Source organism: Sciurus vulgaris, assembly GCF_902686455.1.
Source record: "Sciurus vulgaris genome assembly, chromosome: 2".
Taxonomy (NCBI): Eukaryota; Metazoa; Chordata; class Mammalia; order Rodentia; family Sciuridae; genus Sciurus; species Sciurus vulgaris.
Window position 1 is genome coordinate 93,917,576 of NC_136462.1, and position 22,139 is coordinate 93,939,714.

Sequence of the window (22,139 nt, forward strand, 5' to 3'; positions counted from 1 at the left end):
TGCTAGAAGCATCAGCTTTACAGGATAACTTGCAATTATGAAGGCATTGAGTCTGTTCTCCACCTGTCACCTCATCGAAGAGCTAACTTCGACCACTGAACCATCTGGGCATGAGTTCTCTGGGCATGTTAATTACAGGCAGAACAACCCAACTGCATAGAGCTCTGAGTCAAAGACTGAAATCCCCCACTCCCAATCTCCCCATACTGCTTCCCCAGGAGGTGGTAGGGAAGGGAAAGAGACTAATGAGCTGGGAGCCTGGGAACAATAGCCCAACCACTCCCTTCGAAAGGAAGGATGATAGCTAGAGGGGGTCCAACCTCTAGTTTAGGGCCCCGGTCGGTCGGGTGTAGACGTTTTCTTTCTTCTTGGAATCTTTATTTCTCCACTCTGCTTCCAGGCTTTAGTCCATTCCCCCAGCTTTCCCGATCTTCAGCCTTTCCCGCTGTGCTCTTCACCCTTCTTCTGAGTCCTCAGTCTCACCTCTGCACGAGTGTCAGCTCAGGACAGACCAGTGAAAGGTGTGAGTATCTGGACCTGGAGCTTGACCGCCAGTTGTAGAGGCGGGGCTCGCATCATTTGCATAATGACCTCCACCCCTCATTTTCATGAATTCTTCCCGCTCTGCTCTGGACCCTACTGTCTGGCTGGAACACCTACACTGCATCCTGCCCACGTCCCTATAAAAGGGGCCTAGGTCCTGCTCGACTTCCAAGCACAGCGCGAACATTGCAGAGCCAGGAAAATAACTTGCCTGTCGGAAATAATTCCGCTCGCGGCTAGTCCACGAACGCTTCAAGACAGCCTGCCTTTGTACTTCCTTAGACCGGGAGCGAGGAGTTCAGACCTGACCCTCCTACTCGTCCTGGTAGCCCTAGCTCGCCTGCCCACTTGCAGGCGTGAAGCGCTGGACCTGCAAGCAAGATGACTTTGTGGAACGGTGTACTGCCTTTTTACCCCCAGCCGAGGCATGCCGCTGGCTTCAGTGTCCCGCTGCTCATAGTCATTCTGGTATTCTTGGTCTTGGCCGCCAGCTTCCTGCTCATCTTGCCTGGGATCCGTGGCCACTCGGTAAATGGGTGCAGGAAGCTCGGGTCAGCAGTTGAGGTGGGGGTCTGTCGTGGGCATCATGTCTCTTGGTGGCACAGGATAGGTAGGATTGTGAAAGGGTTTCTAGGAATGGTCACGCTGAGGGTCAAGTGGAGCAAATTCCGAATATGGTGCAGCAAGCACCCCTTTCTCAAGAAAGGGAGAGCTCCCTGTCCAAGACACCCTGGAAAAAGATTCCAGCAAGGTCATTTGGAAAGGTGCTGCAGCGAGTGGGCATCCAGTCTAGTAATCCTGGAGTTGATTGTAGGCTTCACATGCTCCCAGAACCTCCTAACTTTTCCTGGACTGAGCTGCACTCCTATCCTGTCCTCTGGGTGATGACCTTTGGGCCAAAAGGACAAACACTAGCAGCCCACACTGTTGTTTCTTCTTTGTGTTGGGTTAGGATGTATGTGCATGGGTGTCTCATCCTAAGGACTCAGAGGATCCTACATAGGATCCCAATTTGTAGCATTCTGGGGGCATTTCCTTAGACTCCGCCCTCCCCCAGAACTCAGGTTGTGTGTAAGGTCCCAGTCTTTCTTCGCCTGGATTTTTGTTGGTTTCCCAGAGAACTGACAGACCTAGGAATATCTGCATTTCCACCTCCTCTACTTGCCCATCATGCTCTGGGGCCTCCCTCTTCTGGGAGAGGTGACCCCTGCCTACCTAGCACTTGTGGACTCACTGAGCCTCACCAAGCAATGACTGGACTAGAGGTGGGCGGGGACCAGGCACCAGACAGTTAGGGGAGTGAAGGTGGCTAAAGAGTGCCAGGCAGGTTGGACCCAGAAATGCAGCTGGGGAGGTGGAAGCACATGGACAAAATACATCAGAAGAATCAGTGGCCCAGAGGGACTTGCAGAAAAGGCATGTCTGACATCAGCCTCAAAAGGTCAAGAATGTAATTAAGATTGAAGTGGAATGAGGTCAAGGGAGGTCTTGGGGACTGGTAAGGCAGTGCCCCAGGCCTGACCTGAGTGTCTGTTCCTGCAGCGCTGGTTCTGGTTGGTGAGAGTTCTTCTCAGTCTGTTCATAGGTGCAGAAATTGTGGGTGAGTGTGTGGTGCAGCCCATGAGGGGAGAAATTGGTATAAGGAAGGAGGTGGGGGCAATGGGGAATGGATCAATTTTCTGCTCCCTCTTCCCATTTTTCAGCTCTTTCTAATGCCCACTCTTTTGCCCTTACCATGCAACTACACTGGGCCACTGGACTCCCACATCTGCAGAGTCCTACCTCCCATCACCCCTCTCCTATTTCCATCTTTTCAGCTTTTCCCTCCCCTACCGTGTTTTCCCACAGCTGTGCACTTCAGCGGAGAATGGTTCGTGGGTAGAGTGTGGACCAACACATCCTACAAGGCCTTCAGTGTGGCCCGTGTTCAAGCCCACGTTGGTCTGCATGTGGGCCTCGTGGGCATTAATATTACTCTCACAGGTGAAGAGTTGGGGCAAAGTGAACTGCTGGGGCTGGGAGATAACCAAGGTTGGGGGCGTGTGCCAGGGGTAGATGGAAGACCCTCTCACATCCCTCAGGCTCGGAAAGCAATTGGTTTTCATGGGGTTGAGTTTTATCAACCACCACTAAACCCATTTCTACCCACCACAGGCACCCCACCCCTACTTCCCTATCTGAATCTTCTTAATTCCGGGTTCCCGGTTTCGCACGGTCCCATAACCCTGCTGCTCCCCACAGGGACCCCAGTGCAGCAGCTAAATGAGACCATTGACTACAATGAGCAGTTCACCTGGCGTCTGGACGAAGACTACACCAAGGAGTACGTGCACGCGCTGGAGAGGGGGCTGCCAGACCCAGTGCTATATCTGGCGGAGAAGTTTACACCAAGCAGCCCTTGCGGGCTGTACCACCAGTACCACTTGGCCGGACACTACGCCACGGCTACACTCTGGTGAGCGCTGGAGCTTAAGTTGTGAGTGGGGTGCGGTGGAGTGGGGTGGGTGCGTGAGAACCGGAGAATGGAGGCGTCCGAGGCACGTCTGGGGCTGGAGATACAGCCTCGCCGATCAGAAAGTCTCGAGGTCCTCACGAACCGTGAGAATGTGTAGAGCCTCAGCCAAGGCTCAGAGCCCGGGAACCCGCCCAACCCAGGGGATTCCCCTGCTACTCTGACATCCAGGGCCAGGGGTTTCACTCGGGCGCAGGGGCACAAGGGATTCCTGGCGCGCTTGGGAAAATCCCGCTCACTGCCTAGCCTCCGTGCCCCCCTATAGGGTAGCGTTCTGCTTCTGGATCCTCTCCAACGTGCTGCTTTCCATGCCTGCTCCACTCTACGGAGGCGTGGCGCTCCTGACCACCAGCGCCTTCATGCTCTTCGCTATCTTCGCCTTCGCCTCGGTCTCCAGCGTGGGACTCTGCCCGTTCCGCTTGGGTTCCTCTACGCTTACGCCTCACTATGGCGCTGCCTTTTGGGTCACACTGGCAACCGGTGAGGATTTAGGGGATGGCGCGCGGGCAACTGGGAATTGGGACGAAAGATGCTGGGTGGGTGCTTTCCAGTTTACAAAATGAGTTCACATGTATTATCTAATTTGCTCCTCTCAGTAGTTCGCAGAGCCAGGCACTGATATGCCTATTTTACAGATGAGAGTAGGGGATCTGAAGGGGTCAATATCTTGCTCCAGCTGGCTTGAGAACCCGTATATTGTGTAATCCGTAGTAGGGGGTCTTCCTGCGGTTGTTTGTGTCTGTGTGTGCGCGCATGCGTTTGTGTTTGACACTCGAAGGGTGGGCCCCAAAAGATGGACTGGGGCAGACCAGTTCTGGCCTGGAGCCCTGACCACCCATCCCCACCCACACCACTTTCTTTCCTGATCGCATCTTTCAGGCATCCTATGCCTCCTTCTCGGAGGGGCGGTGGTGATTCTCCACTACGCTGAGCCCAACGCTCTTCGCATCTTTCTGGATCAAAGCGTCAGGGACTGCAGTAGCCAGGAAGAAGGGGGCTCGTCTCTCGTCCTCAGCAATCCGCTGCGCAAGCAGTTCGCGGCCCCAGACTTAAATATTACTACTAACCTATGAAAGGAACTCAACTCCAGGCTCCTAACCCACCTTGGCACCTTGCGGAGAGGTAGTGCCCCACCGGGTGGGGGCTGTGAGTTGTGATGCGTAGAGAAAGGAAGGCGCATGCACTAGGAAAGACATCTCCAAATGAGTGATAAATAAACTTATTTTTTAGTTTTTTTTTTAACCTCTTTCTTCATTAATATGCATGGTTTCTCTATGGTCTTGGAGGACAAGCCCTCGGAAGGCTTTGTTGGGCTGGAGACTATTTAGTATTGTGCACTCTGCGTTGCTGCGAAAGCGGATTCTCCCCGGCTGGAGAAACTAGAGTAACCTACGATAGGTTTTGGGAGAGGGGCGCCCTCTAGTGAAGCCGAAAGGGAACTGACCCGCACCGGCGTCTTCCTGAGCCGCCCAAGGTGGGCTGTAGGTCTCAGTAACCAGGTAAGTCACACTCCCACCTGGATTACCCTTTGCGTCCCATCTGGACTGGGAAGGAATAGGAGTTTGGAGTTTCTTCACTGACTCTTACAATTGGTTTCTTTTGGGTGGTATCTAAGGGTCAAAGTAAATGCCAGCAAAGCATTAAAAATATATATCCTGGGACTGTTTTTGTTTAAGCTCCTTGGTAAACCCTTAGCATATTTGAGAACCGAAGTTCAAAAAGAATGTGGCACAACTGGTTAATGTAAGAAGTGGGATAAGATGTTTGGCCTCTTCTTTCCAATGCAGATCAAGAGGCCACACAAGCCAGGAAAGTAAAAGAAGAACAAAAGGGACCCAGAAAACAAGGAGAAAGGAAAAATAAAAGAGGTGCTGAGAGTGAGGGGGTTCCTAGGAGAATGACACTATAACTCCCGTCCCTCCCCACATGTTCCTTGTGAATGAAGTTGGGTTGCAATTAATGGCACCTTGAAGAGGCAAAGCATCTAGGAAAGGCTGTGCAAAAATAGAGGCTGCCCTGATTGGTCTCACCATGGCAACAGCAACATTGTTCATCATCTTAGGACTTTTTGTTTCATTTTTTTTAAAACATCCATAGATAGAGGCTTCTTTTCCCACTCCACCTGCAGATGATTACTTAGAGATCTAACACAACCCACCCTGAGAGCAGTTTTGTGATTTTGTGGGGCACCAATGATGTCTGGAGTCAGGATGGAAATCCAGGTAGCTGCCTGGAGAGAGGAGCATTATAAGGCACAGTTGGTATCTCCAGGGTGCTCCTCTTTACAGCATGCATCAGAGACTTCCTCTGACAGAGGAATGCCCTGGGGCTCTGGACTCTCTGCCGTGGACCTGTAGCGGGGACTCAGGAGCCCTCCTTCCTCAGGACTCCACTCCAGCTTGGGGTCCTCCTCTGCACTCTGGTTGAAGAAAACCTTCAGCCTGTGGGGCTGCATCCTGTGGGCCACTGCCATGACCAGGCCTAGCAGCACACATAGCAGTCCTGAGGGTGAGGGCAACAGGTGTCTTGCCTTAGGGCTAGTAACAACCTCCCCAAGGACATCTTCTCCCAGGAATATCAGAACAACTCTAAGGGAGGCCTGGGGCCCTCCTTCAGGGCAATTTGGGCTCAGAGGGGTTACATGGCTTAGGGTGTTATGGATATTGTGTCTGTTGTCTTGAGTTTACAGATTCCTAGTCCTGTGCTCTTTTAGTTGTATCCCAGAAGAGAGGGAGAGGGAGAGAGAGAGAGAGAGAGAGAGAGAGAGAGAGAGAGAGAGAGAGAGAAAAGAGAGAGAGAGAGAGAGACTGACTCTGAAAAAGGAGGCATGGGAAGGACATGAGGGGGTAGATGCAGTGGGATAGGAGGGAATAAAACTGCATGAAAGGACAATTTAGGGTCGTGTGAAGCAGGGACATACAAGGTTCTAAGGATTAAGGACACAGAGAAGCGTGTTTGGGGGAAGTGGAAGGAGACATGGAGTTGGAAGATTTGGGAAAGAGTTGGGTAATGAGAGAGGGGATAAGGGACATGACAGACAGAAGACACAGGTGGGGGAGCACATATGAGGGGGGAGAGGAAGTGGCACTGGAGAAAGAAACCCAGGGGATGAGGGATATAAGAGGGATACAAATTAAAGAGGGCAAGAGCATCTTAGGCCCTAGAAAAGAACTCTAAAACCCATCAATATTATGGTCCCTGACTCCCTTCTGAGCCCTCCACTACCTGTCTTTAGGGGGTAGGTCTCACCTGTGGTCAGTGTGATCCAGAATGCAGGCCCGTGGTGAGTATGCAGTACAGCAGTGCCCAGGCGCAAGGGACAGGGTGGGGTGAGTGATGTGGCCGTAGAGAAGAAGAGCAGGGCCAACAGCTGGAAGATGCCTGTGGCCAGCAGCATGTGCCCACCATAGACCAGGACAGGCATGGACAGCATCACATTGGCCAGTAGCCAGCAAAGGAATGCCACCCTGGAGAGCCAGGACCCAGTGAGGACTGGCCCACCCACCTCCACCTGGTGGCAAGGCTGGAGGGGACAAGGTTGAGGCCCAGGGACCCAAAGATGCCCCAAATATGTGAAGCAGGAATTCCTGCCCATGGGTTTCCCAACCAGGTACCATGGTGACTGAAGTCAGCCCATCCCACATTGGATATCCACATGAGTGGAGAAGAGATGGGTAGAAACCTTATTTCTGGGTCTAGGCCAGTAGGAACCCTGTCCCATCCCCTTCCCATGCTTACCACAGCATGGCTGAGGCATAGTGTCCTGCCAGGCGGTACTGGTGGTACAGGCCACATGGGCTGCGAGGGGTGAACTTCTCAGCAAGGTAGAGCACAGGATCTGGCAGCCCCTTCTCCAGTGCCTTTGCATACTCCTCAGCATAGTTCTCACCCAGGCGCCAGGTGAACTTCTCATTGTAATTAATGGTCTCATTTAGCTGTTGCACCGGGATCCCTATGGAATAGGGCAGCTGTGCTCAGAAGGGACCCAAGATCTAAAGTAGGGTACTTGCCTGAGTAGCAGCTCACCCTCATTGGGCAGAAGGCCAGGAGCTGATCTCAACTGAGAGAAGACAGTTCTGAATCCAGCATGCCCCAGAACCCAATACCCTCCTAACCCAATGCCAGGCATGGTATAGTCTTTGACCATATCAAAATAGATCCATATCAAAGGTACAGAGCAGATCCTTCCCCCTCCTTCACAGGTAAGAGCCCTCCCTCACCTGTGAGTGTGATGTTGACTCCTCCTAGCCCGACCTGCAGCCCAATGTCGGCGCTGATCCACTCTGGACTGAAGGCTTTGTATGTTGTGTTGGTGCTGACCTGGCCCACAGACCACTCAGAACTGAAATTCACAGCTGGGGTTGGGGAGTTGGATATATGAAAACTCAGGGAGGTCTGGGCATTGTGGGTTAGTCAAAAGGAGAGCTACAGGGGTCCATGTGTCTATTGGTCACAACTGTGTACCCATTAACTAGCCTGAGATCTGGCTCATAGTTAGCCAGCCATTGATGTAGGAGGAATAAATGGATCAGAATCTAAGACTTCCCATGCTCACATTCTGCTTCTTCCCACCCACATTTAAAGGCAGTTAGTAAGGCATCTGAGGAAGGAAGCATTAACCTAAACCATGACAGGCAGACACAGCTTACTCGAACATAGGGGACTTCTACCTCTTCTTTTAGCCTAATCTTAACCAAAAATTAAGCAAGCAGCCCTCCCCTGTTTTCTTTGCTCTTGTCCCCAGAGGACTTCTGCCCATGTTCATTATAACTGGAAAAAAAAAAAAAAAAAAGAAGATTGAGGGGACACATCTAGAAGGGTTACCTGGCTAGCACCTTAGTGGGCAAGGGTAAGGGTAAGATTAAGAGGATGAGGCCATGGTGAGAGAGGGGTTGTGGGAAGGGTCAATAGGCCTCTGTGGAGAAATGGGGAGAGGGGAAGCAGGCTGCTGAGGTAACTTCTCAGGACGGAGGCGGCTACCCAAGTCAGCGGTGCTTGGCACTCACCCAGGATCACAGCCCCGATGAATAAGCTGGTCACCACCCGCAGCAGCCAGAACAGCCTCTGAGTCACAGGGTGGGTGAGTTTAGTAAGCAGTGCCCTCCTTCCAAGTCCACCCTTTCTCCTTGCACACTTGGGGAGGGCAGGGATTCTGAGCCACTTGGTCAATTGAGATCAGAGTGTCTGACATATAATAGGTCTGAGCCTGGGTATAGAACATCTGGATCCCTTATTCTGAGGATGAGGTCTCTCTGGGGCAGGGTGTCCAGGGCTGTGTTTATTTCTTACCGTCTTGCCCCGAATGCCAGGCAGGATGATGATAAAGGTGACCAGTGCAGTCAGAAAGATAGTAATGATGACAGCCAGGGTGGTGTCCATTGGGAAGGTTGGCTTGGGGCCAGCATAGAAAGGAAATGTATGTCCAAAAGCAGCCATTGTGGTGGGGGTTAGCAGAGGAGCCAATGCTGTACAAAAACAGTAGACATTTACTGAGTGCTCTCTATGCACCAGCACTATTCTTAATGCTGGAGACGCATCAAGGAATAAACCAGATCAGATCCCTCTTCTCTCAAGCTTACCTCTTAGTGCCTTAGCAGACTCCACCACTACTGCCATTCTATTGCCCCTCAGCCTTCCATCACTCCATTTTTTGGCTGTGACAGAATTAGGGCACTGGCAATCAGTCTCTGCTGCCCCCACGGTCCCTTCCTAATCCCCTGGTTCCCTAAATCAATGCCACCATTACCCTTGAGGCTTCTATTTCTTCTGGGGCTGTCTTAAGAAATATAATTCTCCTTTATCTCCCTTAGGCCTCTAGCACAAGCATAAAGATCAAAGAGAACAAAAGAGCTATATTTACTATCAAATGAAGGCATAAAGGTAAAAGATAGTACAGATTACAAAAAAAAAAAAGAAAGAAAAAAAAAAGATTGACTTCTTCAGAAACTGAAGAAAAAAGGTCAAATAGCTGTGCTACATGTATAGCAAAGGACTAATCCTCAGACCTTGCACTGTCCACATCATTCTGTCTAGCTTTCTCAAGCACCCTGGTTCCTGTTCTGGTTCCTGTTCTGAGCTTGAGTTCACCTGAATAAGCACCAATAGGGCACTGCCAGGCACAGTGCTGGGCCCAGAGATTCTTCTATTCCATTCATCATCAGCATTGAGCCTTCTCTTCAATTCAAATTCCTGGGCCATTTCACCTTAAGATCTGGCTTTGAGCTTGTCTGTTTCCTGATCTCAGAGCTTGTTTAACTCCAATTTGTCTCTTTAAAGATATTGGGGAAATGGCACCTGAACCTAATGTGTTTAGTTAGATCTCAGACAGAACTAGTTGGAAGACACGTTATTAGTTTACATACCACAGAGAAAGGAAAAGAAAGTACTGTCAATTAAACCATGGTAGCCCTGATTGGTAAGACACCCCAATTTCAGAGATGTCAAAATGTGTGTGTGGGGCTGGGGTTATAGCTCAGTTGGTAGAGTGCTTGTCTCACAAGCATAAGGCCCTGGATTCAATCCCCAGCAACACACACACACACACACACACACACACACACACACACACACACACACACACACACAGTGTGTGTGTGAAGCATCTTGGAATTATAAATCCAAGTTCTGCTCACTTTGCTGCGATGTGTACTGGGGTCTCAGTTTGCTCAGGAGGCTTTGTAACCTAGTCTGCCATGCAATGACTTGTTTAGTGATATGGTGAAAAGAATAAGTTTGGAGTCAAGCAGCTTCAGGCAGTTTGAATTTTGCCTCTACATCTTGCAACTTACTTGACCTCCACAGAGACCTGGTTTTGCTGAAAAATGGAGATAGTGATACCTACTTCACAGGGTCATTATGAGAATGAGATTGAGATTAGTGTTGAGAACAAACAAGCTACTGGTTTGTGAAGAAGGGAACATTTTATTACTCCCTTTATCACTTTTGCCAATTTTTCTTGGAAAGAATCATGGACTGGAATCAGTTCAGGGTCTAGTTCTCCACTGACTAATAGCATAACAGTAGGCAGGGGATGAGCTCTCTGGTCTGAAATTTCCTCATCTGCAACTGGATAGGATGAACTCCAGATTCCTTCTAGTTCTAATGCTGGAATTCTTACAATAAATACAACCCTGCTCCCAACCTGCCCCTCTCTTAAGCTGGTTACCTCCTCATGCAGTCTGAGGGGATCATATACTGTCAGACAAATCTTTTAAGTTATAGATGGACACAATATCTGAATTTTATTTATTTTTATGTGGTGCTGAGGATCAAACCCAGGGCTTCACATATGCTAGGCAAGCGCTCTACCACTGAGCTACAACCCTAGCCCTGGCTTTAACTTTTAATCCTGTCTTTTGAGCAACTCACACAACCTCTGAGTCTCAGTCTTAACATGAAGTTTTTGCTTTGTTCTTAAGTGTTCAACTCTCCCATTTCACAGGAGTAGGTGTTATTCTTCTCTCCAGTTCTGCAAATCCATTCTCTTGGGCTCTCTCCACTTCTGCTTGCTTTCTCCACCACCTTGATCATCAATTATTCCTTTTCCCCTTTATAACTTTCCAGGTTTTCTTTCTGTCAGTTCCTTCTCCCAAAGATATATTCATATTTCTTTCATTTTAAGAAAACAAAGAAAAGAAGCCTTCTTTCTTGGTCTTCTGGTTCCCTCTAGCTACCATGTTATTCCTTTCATAGCAGGTTTTTTGAAAGAATGGTGTATGTTGGTGTCTCCACTGCCTTAGTTCTTAGTTCTTCAACATATTGCAATCTTTTCCTCATCCTTGCTTTTTAGGTTACTAAGTGATAAATCAAAGGGAAATTCTCACTTTGCATCCTTCTTGAACTTTCTGTGGTATTTCTTGAACTTTCTGCAAAACACACCCTCTCTCTTCAATACTTTTACTCCTTGGACCTCTATGATGCCATGTTCTCCTCGGCCTCCTGTCTTTGGCCATCCCTCTCTTGGTTCCTCTGCTAGTTCTTCTTCCTCCCTATTAAATGTTATGCTCCCCAGGACTCTGCCTTGGTCCTTTTCTTTTAGCACTATTGAAGATTCCCTGGGCAATCTCACCCATTCCCATGGCTGATAGTTCTCAAATGTCTCTCCTCCATACTGAGAAGGGCCAACTATTTCATGGATATTTTCAGTTGGATGTTTCTTTGCTGCCTCAAATTTATCAGGTCCCAAACAGAATACACCATCCCTACCTGGGTGTTTACTCTATTTTCTTTGTTTTTTTTTTGGCAGCGTCACCATTCATTAACCAAATAAGCAGAACCAAGACCACCTTACTTTCTAAGTAGTTCTTGAAATACTCATGCATTTCCTTCCCTACCGCCTCTGCCCTAATTTAGTCATGCCCTCTGCCTGGTACCAGGATAATTTTTCTATTAAGTAAATATAATCAGTTTTCTTCTCTGCTCTGGAAAAAAATCTAATCTTCTCACTATTACATAAAAAGTGCTCTGTGATCTGGTCGTCACCCCCCCCACGCACACACACACATACCCACCATCTCTCCAACTTCAGCCTTTGCCGTGCTGAACTATTTGCCTCTCCCTGAATCCGATGTGCTCTTTCAAGCCTTCCTGCTTTGTATATGCTGTTTCCTCTGCCCGAAATGCTTTCACTACCTTTCATGTCAAGTCTCAGCTTGTATGAACTCCTCTGTGAAGTTTCCTCTGATGCCACTGGGCCTATGTGGATGTTCCCTAGTCTAACATTCTGAGTGCATTTTAAGCATATCTCCATGATCACAATAATTACAGTGTACCCTAATTATTTGAACAATCTCTCCCCATTAGACTCTAATTTCCTTGAGGGCAGGGACTTAATCTTTCCATCTTTGCCTCTCCTGCATGTAACATATACTGATCAGGCTCTGAATCAAAAGAATGAATACGAATGAGTTCTTCTCACAGCCTTCTTCTGATTTCTCACACAAGAGGGAGCTATGCTCCGTCATTACACTATACTATACTTTCAGACCACATTAACTATAAGACCCAAGCATAAATGTTCATGTTGAATTGAATCGGAAACATACTCTTCAACTCTAGTTAAAAATGAGTACTTAAGAATTTGTGAATTGAATTGTGTTGTAAAATATGTGATAGGACCTTTATTTTGAAGCAGATGTTTATGGGTTTAAAAAAAATTCTTTTATTTAGAACACCTAGATGGAAGCCATCATATTTTTTGTGAAAGGTTATAGGAGGAAGGGCTATAAAATGTAGAATATTATGGTTAATAAGATAGGAAGATAAGGCAAGGTTGTTGATGGCAAGGTCAAAAACAAATATTTGCAATATAAGCAAATAATAAATAATGTAATGCATTTTGGCCAGGGTTGCTTATTAGTATTATTCCTGCATTTATTTTAATGAGATGTTATAAATGTTTTACAAGAATGGCTCATCTCTCTTAGCATGATGCTTCAAAGAAACAGTAACAAAAGGTTTTCTATACCTAAAGTACAGAAGGACATTGTTAACTTATTTCCAGTTCCCCAAAATACCTATTAAAGATGACTAAAGCAAAAAGACAGTTGGTGAATAAAATTTGTTTTGCTTAATCTCTTCTGGTTGTGGTCTTCCTTAATTTAGATAGCTCAATTTAAAGTTAATATTTCATGACCCCAATCCTAATCGGAGCTATTTTATTAAGTTAATAGGGCTACTACATGAAGAGGTAGGACTGAAATAAGTAGTCTCTACACCCAGAAATCCTACTTTTCTTACAGAGTTTGAGATTCCCTTGGGACCATCTTTCTCCCTGACTGACAAGTAGGGTCTGACAGTAGAATTGATTCTAATATGGCAAAATCTCATGTCAATATTAACTTGACCCACTTCTCCCCTAGCTTACCATGATGACTGCTATATATCCATAGTACATATTGATATAAATAGACACAAGACACAATCATACACACACCTACACCTTTACTTAAACAGAGACACAGACACAAGAAGGAGGCACCCAGACACTGACATGCTCAGTAACACAGACATCTATGTTATTCCACTAGTGGTCCCTGTGATAAAATTAGGAAACTTGTTCAGCTTTGAATGGGCCAATTATGCACTTCAGGGAAGAGGAGAGGTACCATTCTTCTTGCCTGTACTCCCCTTAGGTATTAAAGTCTTTTCTCATGCTCAGCTGTATTTCAGAAGCAGTTATCCAGTCCTTACCTACCACAGGATGAAGTGGGGTTTTGGTGTGTGTATAAGGGTGAGTGTGAGATAAAGTTACAGTCATGAAGAAAATCAGTCTAGTATGCTCCTTTTCATCAAAGTCATGTGCTTTGTTACTGCTCTGTGATCTTTCTTAGAGTTTGATGGAACTTCTTCCATCAAGCTCTAAGAAAAGTCTTCCCCCTGCCCACCTGCTGGAATCCATAGAGTAAGAGCTACTAATTCCCTAAAAAGGAGGAGTGAATGACCGAAGTTGCCAAGAGATCTGATTGGTGATGCATAGCTACTGGAATGTGATGGTTTGTGTCTCTGGTTGGGATGGAATGTGTAACTCTGGCTAGCTAAGGGGACCTGTCAGGAATTCCTATCCTGTCTTTTCTCTTCAGTAAGGTGTGTGTGTGTGCATGTGTGTATGTGTTGTTGTTGTTATTGTAGCACTAAAGTAGGCATTAGGTGGAGAAAGAGAACAAGATCTGAAAAGTGGATTGGGAAGATTCCCCAGAAAAGGCTGATGTGGTAAGAAACTCAGGGGTGGGGAATCATGTAACCCAACCTATCCAGACTTCAGTTTAGAGAGGATAGGGAGTCAGTGTTTGTAAACCTTGTGACTTTCGTGGTTCTGTGGGATTTTCCTTGCCTTAATTTCTTACCAGTCTTTCTCCTTCAGGAACTCCTACTTGAGGCTTTGGGTTGTGGCTCAGTATTAGAGCACTTGACTAGCACGTGTGAGGCACTGGGTTCTATCCTCAGCACCACAAAACAAACAAACAAACAAACAAACAAAGCACACACAAAAAAACAAAAACCAAACAACCAAATAAAGTAAAATAAAATAAAATAAACAAAAAAACCCTCCCACTTGATCTGAATTTGGTTTGGGTGGACTCAGGAAGTGCGCCCCTAGGGGCGGGTGCGGGAGCAGCACCTCAAGACCTCTAAATCCACCCGGACCACCCAGACCCTAGCTGCCACATACTTCCCCATCCACTCCCAGACCATGGTTCCCTGCCTTCTGCTCTTCCAAATAGTGCATGCGTGGCAATTCGCGTCGCTCACCTCTTCCCGTGGAACCTCACACGCAGTGCTCCCGGGAGTAAGAGTAGGGAGGAACCTGATCCAGACGTTCTGTCACCAAAAGCGCCTTTCTCCCGGGGTGGCTCCCTTCCAGCCCCCACTCCTCTCCTAACTCAATTAAAGACCAAGTTGTGGCCGGATAAACCACTGGATGTTTCCCCGCCCCCAACTTCAATCATTCCCAAACTTCTCAGACCGCGCCCGAGGCTTTGCATTGTTGCCTCCCACCCGGCCTCGCAGGGGAGGGACCAGCGCGCTAGGACTGTGCTATCCCTGTGTCTGTCCCCTCCGCAGCCATCCCTAAAACCCCTCCTTCTCTGCCATTTCCCTGTCCCCATGCCCAGCACCCAGGGCAGCTCCAGCGCAAACCTAGTGATTCAGTTCCGGCTCTGATGTGGTGCGGATCGCGGGGCAGTGAGACCCCCAGGAAATCACACCCCATACTGCGGGGCAAGGAGTAATCGCAGACTCTCAGAGAGTTTTAGCCCAGGTCATGCTTTCTTTTGAACGCCTAGCCTGATCTGTGGGTGGGCGTTGGCTGATATTCTTGGTCTTACAGCCCAGACCCGAAGGTGTGGAGACAATTTGGGGAGAGTTCGCCCGCCCCGCACTCTCCTGGTCTTCTACCCTCCTCCTCAGCCTCATCGGACTCGTAGAGGCAGTCTTGCCCTTTTCCGCTCACATGGCCACACTAGTCGAGCCCTGGACACCGACGGGACAGCCCCACCTGAGCCCAGCGAACCCACGCAGTCTCACCTTGAGCGCCCGTGTCCCTGCAGAGCACTTTGGCGGGTCCCGGCGCGCGGGCTTCTATCCCGCCCCACTCCGCCCCGCCCCGCCCCAGCGCCGGGACGCGTCCCCTCTTCACCCCCCAGCCCCGCCTGTCCCGGCTCAGAACTGGAGAGGCAGCCAGTCGAGTGCGGTCTTCGCGGGTCCAGCTGGGAGCCAGGACAGAGTCAATCCACAGTCCAAGCATCGGGGGACGACACGGCCAAGGTCAGATCCAGGAGGACTTCTCCAGCCCGCGGGCCTGGTGGCTCCGGGGGAGGGAAGGGAACTCCAAGGGCAGGGCGGCGAGGGAGGGAGCCCCATCTCGGCCATGTTTTTGAGGGAAGGGGAATTCTTGCCCCACTGCACTTTCCAATCTTATCCTAAGGCTAAAATGGACCCTGCTCTGACTTGTCCTCTGCCCCACCAAAGTTTTAAGAGACTGGGTTCTTCCGGATCTGGGAATGTTGGGTGACCTAGTTTACTTGGGCTTTGAGATTCTCCTCCTGGCACCAGCGCATCATGCCAAGGAGGAAACTTTGGGCTCTTAGGGTCCAAGCTTTCCCCCTTGTCCCTCTCGTGGGACCAGTTTGGAGTTCATATAACCTTAGCTCATCTTCCTCTCACCCAGGGCCTCCACTCTAGGACAAGTGGCCATGTGGGGTAAGAACCGGCAGGCTGGTGTTCTCCCCCTGATTCTGCCACTGCCTGAGGCTTCATAGCCCTGACGCACTGCTGGGAAGATACTGCACGCACGTTACTGTGTACAAGGAATGGTATTTAAGCTTGCCCACCTTCCTCTCTAGGATGTCCACACACCCTGTCCTGAAAACCTACTGCATGCCCTGTGGGATTGAGTGGTACATTAGTGTTTGGGGCCCAGGAGCCTGAAAACATGATGGTAGAGGGTAAGGGGTAGGACAATTTGTATTAGGGAAGGACCACTGTGGCCACCCCAGCATATCTAGTCATACAGTTCCACCTATCCAGAGCCCAGCTTTTTGTACATTATCCAGGGCCACCCTCTGGAATACTCTGCAGGATGAAATGAATGAACACAGAGCTTTTACTTTGTGGCAGGGCCTAGGTTTTATCATTTGTTTGTAGGAGAAGGGGAATGGGGATGAGGTTACTTCCTGGGTTCTTTCTTCTGACTAGATGACCTGTCCCAAGGCTACTAAGGTTTGGTTGTAGAAGGGGCTTTCCCTAAGTCCCTACCTCCTCCCCTCAGTCTCCAGGTTGCCTTAGGAGGTCTTAGGCATTCCTTGGGTCACTCAGGAGTCCCTGCTTGAGTTCCCTGCTACCTCTGTTTCCCTGTTGTCCCTGGGTGGTTTGTTGGCCTGCAGGAGGACAGCGGGAAGCCAGTCCTAAAACATGAGCACCTGGCACTGCACGCCTCTTTAGTCTTCCTAGAGGAGCCAAGATCCAGCCTACTCTATATCACATTTGCATAACACCTGTCACTTTCCTTGCTTTGAATTCTACCTTAATCTCACATCTGATTTTGGCAACCATGCTGGGAAGTAAATAGTTCAGGTATATTTATTCCCATAACTGGAAGAAAACAAGTATCCAATCAGATAAGTGGCTTGTTCAACAGCCCACAGTGGACTGGCAGCAGCACTGAGACCTCAGCTCAGTCTCTCAGCCCCCAAGCAAAGCTCTGTCCAAGGAACACACTCTTCAGTCAGCTGGGTCAAAGCAAGGCTTTCCAACTAAGCAGAAGAAGTTAAAGTCCATGAAGGCAGGGTTTTGTTTTGTTCTTCACTTACTCTCCTGTGTCTAGGTCAGTTTCTGGTATATAGTGGATGCTCATTAAGTATTTGTTGAATCAATGAAAGAATCTTGGGAGCAAATTAGTCTCTTGCTCTTTATGATCTGTTCTAGCCTTGCCCTGGTCCCTGGTCTTGATTCACAGGGGCCTGCAAAAACCTTGGCCTGATTCTTCTGAACAGCGGGGGCTCATTCTCTTTGTCCTCTCTTTTTCCCTAGGGTCTCCATTTTGAGGTATTCTAACAGCCGAGTTTCTATTATCATTTTTATCATGGGTTTCTACCTGGCTCTTGCATGGACACTTCTGGTTGGGCCATGGACCCCCATGGGTAAGTACAGATTAGAGGAGAATCAAGGCTATGAGCAGAGGAACCCAGCATCCTCTCCCCCAAGAATAGCAGCTATCTCATATTTGTCTCTATATCCTTAGGCCCTCATTGATACAATGTCCTGCACACGGTAGATGTGTGTTTCTAGCTGTTGAATAAATTGATGGGTAATGGAATGAAAATTATTCCCAAATATACAGAAATTAGGGAGCTGGTGTGTCAGCACTTTCTACGTCATTCCTTCCAGTTTGGGGTCCTTTTCTCTCTCCTCTGTCTTCTCTCTTTTTTCATAAACTAAGGGGCCCCTGATTCAAAATAGGAAAAGATTGGACTGGTCGCGGTGCCACATGCCTGTAATCCCAGCAGCTTGGGAGGCTGAGGCAGGAGGATTGTGGGTTCAAAGCTAGCCTTAGCAACTTAGCAAGACCCTAAGCAACTTAATGAGACTAGTGAGACTTTGTCTATAAAAAAAATATTTAAAAAGGGGTGGGGATGTAGCTCAGTGGTTAAGCACCCCTGGGTTCAATTCCCAGTACCAAAAAAAAAAAAAAAAAGGGAAAGGATTGATAAGACACACAAGATACTAAAGGGTCTTGGAGTCAGATTGGACCCTAAATTGAAGGGCAGTCACCAATGTTTTAAAACGATATTTAAAACCCCAACCAATATGATCCATTAGAGTTATATCTTGTTATCTTCAGCTTTGGATAGTCTCTTACTACAGTCTGAGGTGTCTGAGGAGGGAAGTGGGTTTATAGTGCCACAGAATAAAAAGAGCAAGTCTGATCATTAGGGATGGGAGATACAAAAACAGGAATTGGAGAAAATTTATGGAATGTTCTGTCCTGACTGGAAGTGACAAGATGGTGACATGTTCCCTGAAGTTTTTTCCTTACCAGAGCTACTCACATTCATCTTCCTTCCAGGCTTCTCCTTTTCTTGACCTTGGGGTTTCCTTTTCTCACCATCTCTTGCCTCTTATCTCTAACAAACACTCATCCAGTATGCTCCCCTGAAGGATCCCTCCTTGTTCTGCCACCAGTTCATCTTATTTTAGAGATCACATGTGTATGGCTGTCCTCGTCCCTGCCCCGAGTCCTTTGCTCAAACACCAGAGCCTCAGTCATTTTCCTTCCCTGATCCTCTGGTGAGTGAATGAGTGTGCGGTGGTGGGTGGCGGGGGTGGGGGAGAGGCACACATGTAGGCAGCAGGGTAGCTTAGAGATCCTATCCTTGGTCAGAGCATGATCTGAGGAATTTGTCTCCTCTGGCTGATAAGAGGCCTTTCCTCTGTTCTTTGAGGTGAGAACAATCTTTGGTAGAAAACAATTTGCCTGGTCATCATCTGATCTACTGACCAGAAAGATCCCCATCCCACACCTGATTCTGGACCCTCCCTTTTCTGCCCTTCCCTTTGCTTTGCCCCCCCCTCCCCCCGTAACTGAGTGTTCCCTCCTATACCCTACTTTCTGGAAAGTATAATAACATCAAGAACAGAAATTTTATGGGGAACAAGATGTCCCAGAGGGGGAAAGGGCAAGGTCATCTGCATGACCAGTCCAGTCCCAGGTCCCACCCAAGAAACTGGGAAAAAGACCAGAATAGCAGTACTGCACCCCTGCCTTGGGCTCTGCTGAACTGAAAGGGCCAGGCTCCTCTCTAGACTGCTCCTGCTCAGGGATGGGTCATAGAATGACTTGTCCTTCCCAGGTATGGGGTGTGACTGCTCCCTATTGGGCTGATGGGGTTGGGTGGGTAGGGATGGGAGTAGATAGAGGCTGGAGCATGGAAATAATCTAGTAGGGACTCTTCATGGAATTCTTTTGTTCCAGTGGCTCCTAGAACAAGCTGAAGGAACTGATTTTAACAGAGGGGGCTCTAAGGAAGTCAAAATGTGGGTATTTTTGTCTGTACGGTGTCTCCCAGCCTAAGAATGTTCTTTGTCCTGCTATCTGAAGCATGAAGAGAATGGGAGACCCTGCATTCTCTTCCACATGGCCACTGTTCTTCCTTTTGGAGGCCACCTGTCAGCAGGCATTGCTTCCAGCTACTTTGTTTTAGTGGTAGTGTCTTCCCCACTGAACAGCTTAAAGATAGGGCTTGAGTGTGGACCTGACTTTGCCCTTGTCTCTCCCTCTGTGCCACCTCCCACATCTGGGGTAGGTCTACCTTCCGCTGCTCTGAGTGCCAGATTCACAGGACCCATTCCCTTCAGGCCTGCCTGGCCTCTCACAAGGACTTGCCCAGCCACTCCCTTCCTTCCATTTCTCACACAGGAGCTCAGAAACCCATTTCATGGGAGGTGCAGCGATTTGACGGGTGGTACAACAACCTTATGGAACACAGATGGGGCAGCAAAGGTAGGTGAGAGCCAGTGCCAGGGCCAGGCTGGTACTCACTAGTATGGGGTGAGAGCTGGCAAGTATCAGCAAAGGCCATCCATTTCCAAGGTTTTAGTTCCATGGTATGGAGGGAAGCTTAGGAGAGATGTCAAGAATGCTCCCTGAGGATTTATCCTTATCCTTATCTCTCTTCTACCAGGCTCTCGGCTGCAGCGTCTGGTCCCAGCTACCTATGCAGATGGCGTGTACCAGCCCTTGGGAGAACCACACCTGCCTAACCCCCGAGACCTTAGTAACACTGCCATGAGGGGCCCTGCAGGGCAAGCCTCTCTGCGAAACCGCACTGTACTGGGCCTCTTTTTTGGTGAGGACCTCAGCCTATCAGGAGGGAGGCCAATGGGGGTTAGCTGGACACCTCTGTGTCTGAAGAGGGGTCAGGGGATGGGGACAGAAGTGATGGAGGGTCTGAGAAGTGAGGGTGAGAGATGGAGGAAGAGTCAATGGAGTAGAGTAGGGATGGAAGTAGAGGGAGGGAAGATCCATATGAGGTGAAGTCCAATGGGGGGAGGCATAAATCTGTCCCATGTAGGGAGAGGAGAGGTGGGCAGAAGGAAAGGAGCATCCCTCCCATATTTGGCTGATAGGAGTGAGAGTAGAGGAGCATGAAAATAATTTGGTAGGGACTCTTCATGGAACCCTGTTGCCCCAGTGGCTCACAGGACAGGTTCAGGGAAGTGTTCCCATTGTAATAGAGAGGGTTAAGAGGATGTCTAAATAAGGGTATTAGCAAATGGACCTTAGAGATGTGGGGGAAGGGTCAGGTGGCAGGCCCACCTCCTGCTGACCATCCATATTGTTCATACTAGCTACCCCATCTGACTTACCCCTAAAGCTGGCAGGCCCTCCAGGGAGGCTCCCAGCTGCGCATGTTGGAGCTGGTGCTGACACCTTTTTGCCTAGACACAGGCACTGAGCACCTCCCAGTTACCAAGGAGAAGGCCAAACTGACAAAGACAACATCTTAGATCAGGTGTAGGCACAGACAGGTCCGGAGAGACAAAGGATTAAAAGGGAATTCTGGAGGTCAAGGCTTGGACTTGCCCATAAAGGCTACTACTGACTCTTGAAGCTTCAAGAGAGAGAAGGACTAGACTCCTGAGGCAAGAAAGAAGTGGCCCTCAGCTGACTCTAGCACTGCCTCCTGCACTCTGGGTAGGCTACCACGTGCTGTCAGACTTGGTGAGTGTGGAAACGCCCGGCTGTCCCGCCGAATTCCTCAATATCCACATCCCGCCCGGAGACCCCGTGTTCGACCCCGACCAGCGCGGGGACGTGGTGCTACCCTTCCAGAGGAGCCGCTGGGACCCGGAGACCGGACAGAGCCCCAGCAACCCCCGGGACCTGGTGAGGCCAGCCAGGCTGCCAGCTGCAGGGCTGGACCTGGGGCAGGGGAGGCTCCCAGGGCCCACCCGCAGACCTCTTCTTAGCCGCCTCTGCTCTCTGAGCCCTGCACGCCCACCCCGTGCCCCCCGCAGACCAACCAGGTGACCGGCTGGCTGGACGGCAGCGCCATCTATGGCTCCTCTCACTCCTGGAGCGACGCTCTGCGGAGCTTCTCTGGAGGACAGCTGGCGTCGGGGCGCGACCCCGCCTTCCCCCGGGACTCCCAGGACCCGCTGCTCATGTGGACCGCGCCAGACCCCGCTACGGGGCAGCGCGGACCCCAGGGACTGTACGGTGAGGCTGCGGGGGCCGCACAGGGGCGCGAGCTGGAGGCGTCAGGGCGTTGGCTGCGGGTGGGAGCGAGGGCGGGCCGGGGTTTGTGAGTTTGGGTTCCCCGAGGTCACGCAGGGCCTCATCTCCTGCTGTGCATCCCACCTGGACGCAGCCTTCGGGGCCGAGCGGGGGAACCGAGAGCCCTTCCTGCAGGCGCTGGGCCTGCTCTGGTTCCGCTACCACAATCTGTGCGCGCAGAGGCTGGCGCGGGAGCACCCGCACTGGGGGGACGAGGAGCTGTTCCAGCACGCGCGCAAGAAGGTCATCGCCACCTACCAGGTCAGCCGACCCGCCCACCCCGCTGCCCACCCGCGTGCGCGTGCACTGGAGAGTCTGCTTCCCCGCAGAGCAGAATAGGGGCTTTTCGTCCTGGGTCCGCCCCCACTCTGAAATGCCTCTTTCCTGGAGGGCTCTCCTTCCCAGGAAGCTAGTGTCTAGGAAAAGCCCCTATCAATGATAAGGAGGCTACTTACAGGAGAGATTTGCTCGTGATTGTTTTTACCGATTCTCGCACTCCCATTCTCCTTGTTCCTTGTGGGGCACCGCTCCTGTTTGAGTTGCGTGTCCAGGGACTGCTCCTGCCGGGTCTTCGGCTCTGCACCTGTCTTCCCTGGGCTCAGCTCTCTGGTGGCCGGTCCAGGTTCAACACTCGCCTCTCCTCTCTCCTCTTTCTGACCCTCAGAACATCGCTCTGTATGAGTGGCTGCCCAGTTTCCTGCAGAAAACGCCCCCGGAGTATGCAGGTGAGGGGATGCAGAGGGAGGATGATGATTATACATGATTATATACATGATGATTTGTGTATTTACATATATGATATATATTTAT

At 49.7% G+C, this 22,139-nt stretch overlaps 3 protein-coding genes across 6 annotated transcripts in view; 2 read left to right on the top strand and 1 right to left on the bottom strand.

Moving 5' to 3' along the window:
* Positions 1-326: 326 nt before the first annotated feature.
* DUOXA2 (dual oxidase maturation factor 2) lies at positions 327-4,152 on the top strand. The gene is made up of 5 exons (XM_079128079.1): positions 327-1,071; positions 2,086-2,143; positions 2,392-2,998; positions 3,321-3,535; positions 3,935-4,152. The coding sequence occupies exons 1-5, from the start codon at positions 925-927 to the stop codon at positions 4,126-4,128; spliced, it is 1,221 nt and encodes a 406-aa protein (XP_078984205.1). The 5' UTR covers positions 327-924; the 3' UTR covers positions 4,129-4,152.
* Positions 4,153-4,320: 168 nt separating this feature from the next.
* DUOXA1 (dual oxidase maturation factor 1) lies at positions 4,321-15,142 on the bottom strand. 2 transcript variants are annotated; one of them, XM_079128078.1, is made up of 7 exons: positions 15,080-15,142; positions 8,345-8,520; positions 8,062-8,119; positions 7,276-7,410; positions 6,794-7,007; positions 6,305-6,522; positions 4,321-5,557 (listed from the first exon to the last, which is right to left on the bottom strand). In XM_079128078.1, exons 2-7 carry the CDS (start codon positions 8,489-8,491, stop codon positions 5,301-5,303), a joined length of 1,029 nt encoding a protein of 342 aa, XP_078984204.1. In that variant the 5' UTR covers positions 8,492-8,520; positions 15,080-15,142; the 3' UTR covers positions 4,321-5,300. The 2 variants fall into 2 exon arrangements, with proteins under 2 accessions (XP_078984204.1, XP_078984203.1); XM_079128077.1 differs by lacking the exon at positions 15,080-15,142 and adding an exon at positions 14,306-14,547.
* Positions 15,143-15,214: 72 nt separating this feature from the next.
* Positions 15,215-22,139, top strand: part of DUOX1 (dual oxidase 1) — a 34,047-nt gene continuing 27,122 nt past the window's right edge. For 2 of the 3 annotated variants that reach the window (XM_079126770.1, XM_079126772.1), the window contains exons 1-8: positions 15,216-15,319; positions 17,084-17,193; positions 19,470-19,553; positions 19,735-19,899; positions 20,752-20,939; positions 21,071-21,272; positions 21,424-21,590; positions 21,994-22,054. In XM_079126770.1, the coding sequence (XP_078982896.1) occupies positions 17,136-17,193; positions 19,470-19,553; positions 19,735-19,899; positions 20,752-20,939; positions 21,071-21,272; positions 21,424-21,590; positions 21,994-22,054 (925 nt within the window). In that variant the 5' untranslated portion in view covers positions 15,216-15,319; positions 17,084-17,135. Of the gene's footprint in view, positions 15,320-17,083; positions 17,194-19,469; positions 19,554-19,734; positions 19,900-20,751; positions 20,940-21,070; positions 21,273-21,423; positions 21,591-21,993; positions 22,055-22,139 lie in introns of all 3 variants that reach the window. The other variant, XM_079126771.1, reaches the window with a different exon arrangement.